Here is a 13,123-nt window from a genome sequence, read left to right as displayed (position 1 = left end):
CGATTTTTCTCGGACCTGTAGGCTAGTGTTCTCAAAAAATTTGCTCGATTCGATTTAACTTTATCAATATAAATCGAGTTATTTCCTCTAAAATGCTTCTAACTAGAGACACATATAACGTTGTAGGGATAGGTATAAAATTCAAATTAAACAGTTATATTGAATAACAAGCTAATGTGTAGGTACTGAAATAAAAAAAAACAATAATAATAAGAATGAAGTATCAAATAACAATATAATGCTTCGTAGTTATAAAGATACAATACTACATACAAGTAGGTTAATAATACTACATAACAATTTTAGGAGAAAAAAAGATTGTATTAGGTTTAATTGTAGATAAGCAAAACAAGAAAAGGCAGGGCAATTTTTACAGCTCATTTTCATTTCATTCAGCTTAATTTTATTTTATCGCAATAAGAATGTTTACTCTAAAAACAGTAGATAGAAATTTTAAGGGGGGAGAACTCCAGTATATCTCCAGTCTATAAACGTTTGAATGTACTTAAAATATTGTCAATAATAATTTTATTTTCAATTTCAGGAGTTTTTTATATTGAAAGGGTTAATAGAAGAAGAAGTACATAATTTATTTCCGTAAACAACTTTCAGTTATTAATGTTCATTTTTAATATCCTTGCTGCTGAAATACCTCTTTTTCATAAAATATATCTTTTTCATTTAAATATAATATTATTTTCAGCGTTTACTTACGTATTTTACTTTGTGTACCTACTCGAAAATTTTAGAAAACAAACGCCAATATTAACCTTCCTGGAGAAAAGCGAAATCCTAAGGCTCTGAAAATTGTTATTTAGAGTGTCATTAATGGGTATCTCTAACTCGACACTCTAAATGACAAAATTTGAGGAAACCAGTTAAAAATACAGTTATATGTCATTTTTGATTTATCGACGGATAAATGATATTATTATTGATAGCAGACTTGACTGGTCTTATCATATAGCATGTTTCTTAGAAAAAAGGAAAACTGGGTTATGCCTTCGAGGAATTCCGAACGCCACTGATTATAGGAAACTAATATTCATTTATTTTTCTCTTGAACGGTCCACATTAACATACGGAATATTGAGCTAGGGAGGAGCTACCAAAACCAGAAAAGAAGCCTTAACGGTGGTGCAAAAATACATTTTGAAAATAATGAACCGACGCCGACGCCCGCTTCTGCACCCTATTTCTCTACTTTTTGCAAAACATTTTGCTCTAGCTGAAAAAAAAAATGTAACACCTGCTGCAAGAATGAGCTTCGCCGAAAGGCAATATAGTATTATTGTACCGAGAGTGTCTAGTGTCTAGTCAGTTGGCCAGTTCTTTGAAAATCATAAACAGCTTAAATACGTTTAAAGTTAATATAACCAAGTGGATTGCTGCACAGGACTAGCAAAAAAAAAACACTCTAGGCCATGCAGTGAATCCAACATTAAATGTATTTCTAATTTCTCCCGGATACTAAGTGTATTATTATTTTTTGTATACCTACCATTAATATTAATATGTTCCATTACAAACCCGTAAATTCACAATTTATTAGCCTTAAAATAGACTATTGTCTAGTTGGGTGACAAATTGTAAATAGGGAAACAACACGTTTTTTTTTTCATTTTTAAAATAAAAATGTCTATGAAATGCGGTATAGTAAAAAATTTTTTTTTGTTACTTATTAGTAGCATATATTTTTTTTTTAATTTGTAATTTTAAATTCTCTCAAAAACGGCTATTTCATTGGCCACGCCCATAATACGTCACGGTTCTGTTTATTTGTTTCTGACCATTAAAATTTGTTTAGGACATTGTCACAAATCTTGACGCCACAACTATGAAGGAAAAAAATGACGCTTTTTTCTAGTGATGTATTTTTAAAAAAATATTTCTTAAATTTACGTATAAAAACATTTCTCCAAAATATCCATATTGATTTTAAAAATAAAATTAATTATTTTAAATCCATTTCATATAGTTTTATTGGTGTTCATCGTACGTGATATTTTTCTATGGCAAATGTGAAAATAGTCTTTGTATTTCAATTGTTAAATGTTTTTTTTTCCTTTCTCTTGTTTCTCGTTTCTTTAATATATAAAAATATGTATGTTTGTATGTTAATATTTATCAATAAAATAAAAATATTTAAATCCTCCGAGGTTAAGTTTTAAAGTTGACATGTATAAAAATCCGATAAAAGTACTTTTTATAAAATGTTTTCTGGTTCAAGCCGTTAAATCCATTTACCAATTTTTTCTTCAAAATCTCATCTATTAAAACAATAAAATAGAACTAAAATGGTTTAATGCATATGTATCATGTCCAAAATATAAATAAAAAAGATCGGAAAAGACTTTTGTTGAGCCAAACAAATAGATTTTTTTAAGAATAACCAATAATACATTTAGAGGGTTTTTTCCTTAGAATAATAACCTAATACAGTCACCCATACCGAGGAAAACCATTCTATGATTATTGAACGCGAAGTAAGATGCATATTACAGCAATACAACGGGCCATAAGTACCAGGGGCGAATCGTCGAAATAAGCGATTATGCACAGCCTACCATTATATTTGACTTTCGATAATAATGTTTTATAGTAAATATGTTTATGGGAAAATAAATAAAACAATTGTTAAGTATAATAAATGTGAGTGTAATAAATCTCCACCACCGTTTATATCTTCCTACAAAAAAAGATCTATAAAGTGCGCCCAGCGCAGCGTACAGCCCGTTATGAGTGAAGGGTGAAACTAGCCGATTACTTCAGCTTATTCTTCTATACAAAAAAGTATACTATATTTTACGTCTTAAATCCACAACACTTTTTTTAGTACTAAAAGAAGCAGACAGATTACAAATGTTTTTTATTAAGATTTTCTATTTGGAAACTAGTATTTCGAGCATTATTTCCAAAGGACAATTTTTCTTTGATAGGATACGTAGAACTGAGATGGACCTTATATGCATTTTCAAATTACTTAATGCTTTAAGTGATGTCCCATCTCTGTAGCAATCAATTTCTTTTCATGTTCTCAACCGTGTCACCAGAAGTCAAAATCTGCTATTTATAAAATCTTCTAAGAGCAACTTTGGTTTTTATGCCCCAATGTCCAGAATGTGTAGATTAGTCAATTCATCACACGACTTGGAATTTTTTGGGATAGATCTTCCGGCTTTTCGTAGATCTCTTCGCGACTAAACAGTGTGGGATGAAGTTAGATTGGCATGGTTTAGCTCAAAATTTTTGGTCTTTCGTTTTTTTAAATATATTGTATACTATTATTGTTTTGTCCTTGTTTGTCTTTGCTAAATAGTTTTATGTTCTTTTTGTTCAGTTTCTTGCATTTATGTTTCATTTATGTAATTGTCTTAGGCCGTACATATATAATAAATAAATAAATAAATACCGTTGACATATTATGCATCACATAGGACATGTGGCGTTCGAAGTGGCTGGTTTTGGCATTATTCATTTAAAAAAGAATCGGCCAATGCTCAGTGTTGACAATTACTGCTGAATGTCATTGTGGTATTGTTTATGAACTTTAGAACAAGTATTTTATTAAAATAGTATCGAATAAAGCTACGTTTATCGCGTGGTTAATAATAATGGTTATTTCATCCCATCCATTACACGTTTGTTGTTAAACTAAAAACCAAACTAAAACCCAACCAAACATTTGGGACACTTTTGTTCTATGCAATAGAGCTTAAGGGCTTATCTAGAAAATTATTACTCTGAAGTTTTATCAGTAGACTGACTATGGAATTTTTTGGAGATACTTATTAATACCATTTCTGAAATAACATTATGTCGTTTAAAAAAGTATTTAATCAACAAACTTTTCTCATTTTTCAGGATTTGGAAAGGCTTCGACCACTCCAGAATCATGCTGTGGATAATGCGACTTAGGGGAAACAACAATAACAGGGTTGCGGCTTCCGGTAAGTTTTATCTGACCATTTTTTTTATCGTACCCGTATATATTATAAAGAAATGTATTTACCATTGCAAAATAGGCTTAATAAGTTTTTTTATGTTTTTTTATTCATAAATTTCATAAAATGTATATGTTTTTGTAAAATTCTGAACATTTCTACTTTTACACATCTTGTAAATGTTATCATTGTAACTCTCAAAAAAAGAGACTAACTTTTGTGCTTGGAAAGTGACTTACACTGTTTTAGTTGTTTATAATTAAGAGTTTATATAATTTTAAATACGAGTACACGAAAAGAAAAATTAAAAAATAGCATATAGAAAGAAAAAACATAAACCAATAATACATTCATACTAATTAAAATTTAATGTTGTTTTCACACTAGTTCAAACAATTTCTTTAGATTAACTTTAAATTTATTTATTGATACATTATTTTTAGTAGTTTTTAGTTCATTAGGAAGATTATTATAAATTTTTACACCTTTGAATACAAAGCTATTTTGACCATGACTTGTATGGAATTTAGGAATTTTAATATTATGTTGGTATCTGAGAGACTTATTCATTTCAAATTCTTTTATTTTTTCTTTTTTATACATTTGTATTATAGAATTTATTTTATAAAGAGTGTCTACTGTATGAACCTTAAATATTTTAAATATACTTTCCATATTGAATGTTGAGGGTTTCTTTAAAATTACTTATTGATCTAACTGATTGATTTTAAAAATATTTCTTAATCTAATAAATATGTATATGCATTTTCTAATTCGTTTAACTATTTCACTGATATGGTCTTTCCATTTTAAAGTTTTGGTCTATGTAAACACCAAGATATTTAAGTTTATCGGTTGTAAGTACTGAACATGTTCATAAAGTCCAAAAATAAAATAATAATTTAATTTAATTTTTAAAAAGGGTTCTTTTACCCGTTTATAAATAAATTAATTAAAAATTACGAATAAATTACAAAATTACTTGTTTTTATCTTTTCATCATAATGGTCGGGAATTTTTTGGTTTTGATGTTTTTCTGCGTTGTTGTGTTGTTACAGTGTCCATTGTCTGCACTGATGATCAACGAAACAGAAAAACATCTTTGGTGTGGTATTCTGAATCTTTTCTACCCCCTAGAGAGTGGAAATTTTTTTAACGATGATACTTTATTTCACATATCGGCCACACTGATTATTAAACTTCAAATGATCTATAAAACTGTGTAAAAAACGGAAAAAAACTAAAATGGTTTGGTCAATTCAATCTAATTGGGTAATGCTCAAGGTCGCTATAATGTTCTTAATGAAAATCATCATTTTTGGTTTCACGTGTTTTTACTTATTTGACGTTTAATCATCGGTGTGGCCAGATACGAAGCAAAGTGTAAACGAATAGAAAAATTAAAAATCCCTAAATTAATCACTCTCCTGGGGAGAAGATTCGGAATACTATCCATGAAAGGGCATGAAAATAAACGAACTTCATATAATGTATCTTTTTTGGGTGATACCGTGTATGTTGGATTTGATCCGACGTTTCGGCTACCATTGCAAGAGCCATCTTCAGGGAAAACTGTGTGTTTTATAAAGAAATGTATGTGTTTATGTACTAGTAATTTGTACCGTGTCACAGTCAGCAGTAGGCACATTTCTAGTTTTGTAGGAAAGAATAATTATGTTTATGTACTAGTAATTTATACTGTTTTATAATTTATACTATTTAAGATGGCTCCTGCAATGGTAGCCGAAACGTCGGATCAAATCCAACATACACGGTATCACCCAAAAAAGATACATAATATTGATAACAGTGACCGTGAAAACCTTCGCACCTATTGAACTTCATATAGTTTAGAAATTAAGATAGAAATTAAAACTAGGCGCTTTTAAGGTTTTTTGGATACTTTTTGGATATATAAAATTAAAAAAACAGACGGATAATTAAACTAGGCCGGATAGAATGAACGGAACTTGAATGTCCTAATATAAAATAAATTTTCAAAACGGTTTTTTCCAATACATATAGGTATATTGGAACGAGCCGTGTTTGCTGATTATATAATGATATCAGCAAACACGGCTCGTTCCAATATACCTATATGTATTAGAAAAAACCGTTATGAAAATTTATTTTATATTAGGACATTCAAGTTCCGTTCATTCTATCCGGCCTAGTTTAATTATCCGTCTGTTTTTTTAATTTTATCTATCCAAAAACTATCCAAAAAACCTTAAAAGCGCCTAGTTTTATCTACCGTCTTCGGTCGCACAGTTTACAAACATGGTAACTTTCTTTGAAAAATGCAAAACACGACGACACAAAAAATTTCTTTCTTTATAAAATTAAAATCGGTTCGGTTTTGGGGCGCGAAAAACGGGAATACGAGACCCTAATTTTACCGATTAGCTAGGCATATTTAGTCCGATGTACAGTATTCGGGAAGGCGTCTGCGACAGAGTGACATAAAACTATATTGAAATACCTATTCATCAAACTGCTCGCCCATCGCATATCCAGGGTGCCTGAAAGAATTACTAGACAGGTGCCACCATTTTATGGCAACGATTCACGGACAGTATATACTTGTAATGCCGTATTACATAGACTCCAGAAACTCGGCAATAGTTATTCCCACGTATCGGATAAATTTAATGTAGGGTATTGTTCATATATATTGAACTTTTTAGAGATGGTGAATGGTAATTAAACCTCTAGTTTAATTTTTATATTATGATAATAATATTTTATTAACAAAAATTAAAAATTCTTTATCTACTAGATATGTACATACTTATGTAATAGATTTCTCTGAGTTATGTCTAGTCTGCCAAACTAGGTACAACCTGTTTAAAGGCAGACATTTTTATGCAAAAATAAACAACAACATGACTACCTACTAGTTAATGTATTTTAAAGTTATACAATATATACACCATTTATTGTTTAAGAATAGGTTTTAGTAGGTTTTCCGATTTTTCTCTACCTAAATCCAGTAACCATATAATTACAAATTTATTTAATTGAATTCCGGTCATGGTTTTGAAATGTAACATATTGAATATTTTGAGGCCCAGAAACCTGAAATTTCTTTGCCCGAATCCAGAGTTTGTGGTAGACCCCATGACCTATCCTTTAGTTTGACTTCTGGTAGTGTGGGAGTGTTCCTTTTGAGATTTGGTAGAATAATTCGCTTTAACAAACATGATTATTCTAGAAATAAATAACTAACAGATTACAACAGAGATGAAAAACTTTTTAGAGAAGGCAATATAAAGGTCCAGGCATCTACGGGGCTTATGACCTGTCATTGGATTGTTTAAGTGGCCACTTTACACATGGTGTAACATTCACCATTCTGGCCATATTTGAACATCTATATTCCTTCGATTCTTTCATTTGTTAATGTTTGTGAAGTTAAAGAGCTGAAACCTTTATTTATGTGGGTGAAATTCATGTGTATTTGGCCGGTGTTTAAAGTGTTAACAAGCACTACAAAAAATTTAGGAGATAATAATAATAATAATGTTTGGATAATTTATATAGCGCCATTTTTGTGAAAATCACCTCAAGGGTCTTAGTCACCTCAAGGGTCAAGGAACTAATCACCTTTAGTAAAAAAAAAATTCATTTCAGATCTTTCAAGTGAATGATGGCTGATGAGAGATCATTGAACAGCCTTTGAATAACGCAATTTAATGTTCGCTTTCCGAAGTCATTTGTAAATTGAATAACGATCAGGGAGCCTTTAGTTTCAAATCTTTCTGAAACATCTGAAAGAGTGCTTTATGAATTTTTTGTTTTATTCATAATCATCATCACTCCCTTTCCGCACCCAATGATGCATAGGACACAGCATTGCTTCACCAATCGCAGCGTACCTTGATCATTTTTGTTTCATGAAGGTAAGATGATCAGTCTTACTCTTCAGTTACCAGTTCAGAAACTATGAAATATTCTAGTGTGAAAACACCTTTTTATAAATAAATATTTCGTATCAAGCATGTCGGGAACCGAACCCGAAAACTCTTGCGTGGTAAGGTAGGTAAACGCGTTGACAATTACACCACGAGGCTGACGAATTCAGATTTCTAATATAAACAATACGTATTAAACATTAATAATTATTTTACTTTACCAAAAAAATATTTATGATTTTCTAGGTAAAAACAATGGCATCTACAACAATAAACGTCCAGAAAAGGGTGGGGGTTCAAATTTTAAATTATTTGACTGTAATACGAAAATCCGAACTGCCGATTGGAGATGGCATTAAAGGCGGGAAAAAGCTCGCCTTTTATTCGTCTATTATCATTTCCCGCGATTTCTCATTCCCTTTTCCGATTTCACGTTCCGTGTTTATCTCAATACATACTTGTTTTTTATAGCTTGACAGATTTTGTAGGCACCCGCCTACCTTTGTCAATGAAATTCTAATATTTTTGCTAACGGTAACTAGGCACCCTTTCAACTCTTAATATACTGTGCTAAAACATCCCTTTGGCGGCGGTACTGTACGTCGTGTTATATTTAGCAAATTATTAAATATTTTTGAAAACATAGAAATGAAATATTCTTTTAAAAAGTGTTTTTTTACACTGGAATATTTCATAGTCCCTGGACGGGTACCTGAAGCGTAAGACAGATTATCTTACCTTTATGTAACAAAAATGATCAAGATACGCTGCTATTGGTGCACCAATGTAGTGCCCTATGCACCATTAGGTGTGGAAAAGGTATGATGAGGAAAAAAAAAGTACGTATGAAGAATTTTTGATTTTTTTTAATGAAGGGATCTCCTTCTTTAGTTGGAGTGACAGAAGAAAACGAAGTTGTGTTTCAAAAAAATTTTAATAAATATACACAATAACACAGTTATAATATAATAAATACTTTTTACTTGACTAAAAATATTTAAAATATATAATTTATAATATATGTAATCTGTCGTAAATTGTATTATAAAAGAATCGAATTTGAAAAACAAAGAATACATGTTTGTACATATCGTCACCGTTCAGAAAAAAATCACTAGCCCAAAAAACATCGTTTTGAGAAATCGCAATTTGGAGATTTTTGTGTTTTGGAGGTTTTACGCACACAAAAAAACTCATTCATGTATTTTCAATCAATTCTATTGGTAACTTTTTCCGTCTGATACATTAAAAAATATCTGAATGGTGTTTAGTGAGACGAGGTGGCTAAAATTTATTTTAGTGGTTTTTGCTTATTATAATCTGGACAATGCAAGTCAAAAGAGCCACGGTGTTTTTATGCACTATCTTCACCGTTTTATGCTCTTAGAAATCAAAAGTTATTCATGTGATGAGGAGACACTCTAAGATGTCCCTCATTTGTTGAAGCATTGTCCCATTTTCAGCTTCAAAGCAATGTAGATGTCTGGATGAGGATTTAGAAGATACCGTTAAAGTAATTAGTCATAGGGACTTATCGCGTGAGGTAATAGCATACATGGTAAAAATTGTAAAGGTAACTTTCGAAATAAATAAGAATAGGACACAAAATGTCGAACACTCTCAAAATGGAACAGAAGGTCTGCTGATGTCTGTCAATAGTCTGGCTCCTCCTGAATGAGTTAACAAGGCCACAGTCGATTATCCGACCAAATCCTCACAAGAGTAATAAGAATGAATATATCTTTTGAAGTAAATAAAAGCCCTGAATATAACAAGCGAAGCAAAAAATTAAAAACTGCCATTTAAAAAGAAAGCAAAATAGTTAGTGAAAGGAAGTAAATATTAGAAATTATCGTTATAATGTGATTAAAAATTAATGCTAATCAAAGAAATATTTTTAACGTGTTTTAATAGATGGTTTAGTTAGCTGGAATATGTTGCTTTTGGCAATAAGTCCACCAAAGTACTTATTCACTTTAAATCAATAAATAAGTATAGTAGTATAAAGTCGGATGGCAAAATTGAGAAAGATATTGAAAGGAGGGTAAGTGCCGGAAATAGGGTGAACGGTGCACTGAAATCTACCTTGGCAAACAAATGTTTGTCGCAGGAGGCAAATATGTATGTATGCATAATGTATGCGAGAGTAGTATGGACTTGGAAAAATAACGATGAAAGTAGGCTAATGTTGTCGAATTCGATCTTTCAGGCGGTTGTGTGGTAGAACAATGTACGATAGGTGCACAAATGTCGAGATTCGCGAACTATTTGAGGCTGAGACACGCATTATCGACAGAATCAAGAAAGGAGTGCTGCGTTGGGTTGGAAAATGTAAAGCAAATGGCCAGCGAAAGAACGACTTATGCGAATGTCGATGGATCCAGAAATCGAGGAAGACCGAGAAAGACATGGCACGATCAAGTCCATCAAATACTTGAAGACGAACATGTCAAGAGTAGGAATAATCGGCGTGAGTGCATGAGAAGATGTATGAATGTAGAGGAAGCGAGGTCTGCATGCAAAGACAGAGTGATTTAAGGTTCTATCCTCTCTGCACTCCTACGGGGAAACGGCATGATGGTTTGTTTGTTTTGTATAAAGTCACATAGTAAAAATACAAATAATTTGGATTTACGCAACTTTTTTCTAACCAAGTCGTGACGATTGGTGATGTTTGACTTCTTAAGAACATAATTTTACGCTTCGAAAAGCATATTCAACTAAAAACTATAATTTTTATGGTTAGTGACTTTTGCCTGAACAGCGCCGATATATTCCTATGTAAGTTTAAAACGAAAAATAGTATTTACTTTACTACTATTTACTACTACTATTAATCATTACTCGCGAACAAGGATAATGCTTTTCCTTTTAATTTCATTTTTGAATTTATCATTATTTGAGTTGAATATTTCGCTCGCATTAGCTCAAATAATGTTATTATACAAATTGCAAATGCTATGTATGCGTGAATTTTTTGCTACATTAGTCTTTGCGTCAGCCTAGTAGAATAATTTGGTGTGACGGGTACGTTGAAGAGGTACATGAAAATTAATTAAACTAAGTAAATTAAGGCAGTCAGTAACACCATTTAAAAGCTTGAATAAAAACATTAAGTCAATCTAACTGTCGTCTACTAAAGACAAGTCGTCTATTATCCGTGGAGTCTATCTTTAAATGTCTTCTCGTTTCATTGTAATTAATAATTTGGTAATTGTTTCTGTACAGTAGACAGTTTAATATTTTATTTTTGCCTTTTTCAATTTTACTGCGTGACTTTCATAATATGAGAAACATATAAAATTTGCATGTTCATGCCTGCTTCCAACAAAAGCGTAAAATTTTATGTTGAATAATATTGGCGGCCTCCGTGGTGTAGTGGTCAAGACGCTTGACTCACGCACGGAAGGTTCCGGGTTCGATTCCCGGTGAGAACACAAAAATTAAAAATGTGATTTTTCTCAAGCCTGGTTGTTTTGTAATGTAATTCACCACTGTAATTGGGCCTCCTGGCCTGTTGTGGTGCAAAAAAAAATGGGATTAGAAAAAACGAACTAAAATTTCATTTTAATAAGCAATAATTACTAAATTAACCACTCCCTGCTATTTTTTAAATTTTTTTTTTTTTTTTTTTTAATATATAAGAAAATAAAAATAAATAAATATATGAAAATATATAGCGCAAAGTCAGTAATGGAATTACCTGAACTGATCTTTACTGGTATCTAAGGGTGCTACTTCTTTTTTATTTTTTATTTTACTGAAACAAACAAACGAAAGTGATATAATAACATTAAAAAAATACGTTTTAAGGACAGACCAGCGAAGTTTCTAAACAAAAAGCATGCATATTAAATTGCGGTATAACAAAAGGGTGTGTTTAAGTGTATGAGAGTAAGTGTATAGGTGTGTATGTGGGAGTAAGTGTTCAGGTGTGTGTAAGTGTAAGCATCATTAAACAGCAAGTGGGATCGTATCGCAGCCAGAAAGAATCAGTCTTAATTTATTTTTAAATAAATTAAGGGCTTGTTAAATATATCAATAGATGAGAAAAAACATTATAGTCAGAGCAAGAACGATAGAGGAAAGAGTGTTGTGCATATTTAGTGCTACAGAGTAGAGTTTTTTAGTATTTGTCCATAGTATTCTCTTAACTTCCGAATGTGAAATTGAGGTCATTTTTATTTTTCTCACTGTCAGCAATTGGACATCCATGCTAGGTAGGTATTCAGTTTTTCGGATGTTTTACTAATTTCGTTATTTACTTTGTTAAGACGATAGTAAGTAAAGCGACAGTGAGCATTGGTTTCCGGGTGAGTCTATTCAAACAGATGAAAGAATTGAAGGAATATAGATGTTCAAATATGGGCTGAATGGTGAATGTTACACATTGTATAAAGTGGCCACTTAAACCAGTCAATGACAAGTCATAAGCCCTGTAGATGCCTAGACTTCTATATCACCCTCACTAAAATGTTCTTCATCTCTGTTGTAATATGTTACTATACCTATTTTTTTGTAATGTAATGAGTGTTGTTACTTGAGAATCTGAATCATATAAATCTTATATTAATTTATTTACATTATTTTCAACCGAGTTGTGGACCCGTCGTGTGACGTAGACTCACTGATCACTGATGAGATTCAAACTCGGGTCAAAATATGACCATTCCCGCACCCAACGGTGAATAAGGCACTGAATCGGTATACGCAAACAATTTATCTTGATCATTTTTGTTACATGCAGGTGAGATGACGAGTCTTACGCTTCAGGTGCCAGTCCAGGAACTGTATAAACGCATATTTATATCAATATTTTGGTAGTCAGATGGCAGGAGGAACCATCTGTAATTTTCGAAAACGTTCAAGAAAGCTAAAATAATACTCAACTTCAAGGCAAACTAAAATATTTTGGTGTAACTTTTCAATAATAAGTTACCATTTTAAATGATGCTGTCTATTTTTTCTTTTTTGTATGTATTTACTTAAGCTCTTGAAAACTAAAAAACTGAAAAACAAATAACAAATAGTCCCTTCTGACATTTGACTACCGATTTCATGTCAACCAAGTAAAGAATTGAACCAGAGACCTCTTGCATGGAAGGAAAAAAATCCTGAGAGATCAATTATTGAGATGAAAAAATAAATCTTTAAAAAATTCATTTTAGTTTAATGAATCGATTGAAAAATATTACGCCACGTAGTAACATCATTAGTAGAAATAACAACCATAGTTCCTTGGTTCTGGAAATTAAACATGGCTTA

General features: G+C 31.4%; 1 protein-coding gene across 1 annotated transcript in view; it reads left to right on the top strand.

Moving 5' to 3' along the window:
- Positions 1-3,868: 3,868 nt before the first annotated feature.
- Positions 3,869-13,123, top strand: part of LOC148273455 (uncharacterized) — a 143,465-nt gene continuing 134,210 nt past the window's right edge. The window contains exon 1 of the mRNA XM_088238692.1: positions 3,869-3,950. Within this exon, the coding sequence (XP_088094818.1) occupies positions 3,896-3,950 (55 nt within the window). The 5' untranslated portion in view covers positions 3,869-3,895. The remainder of the gene's footprint in view (positions 3,951-13,123) is intronic.

The sequence above is a fragment of the Micrasema longulum genome, unplaced genomic scaffold (genome assembly GCF_059751315.1).
Source record: "Micrasema longulum isolate JH-2025_06_02 unplaced genomic scaffold, ASM5975131v1 h1tg001947l, whole genome shotgun sequence".
NCBI lineage: Eukaryota > Metazoa > Arthropoda > Insecta > Trichoptera > Brachycentridae > Micrasema > Micrasema longulum.
The sequence above is the reverse complement of the archived record's forward strand: the minus strand, read 5'-3'. Positions and strand labels throughout refer to the sequence as shown.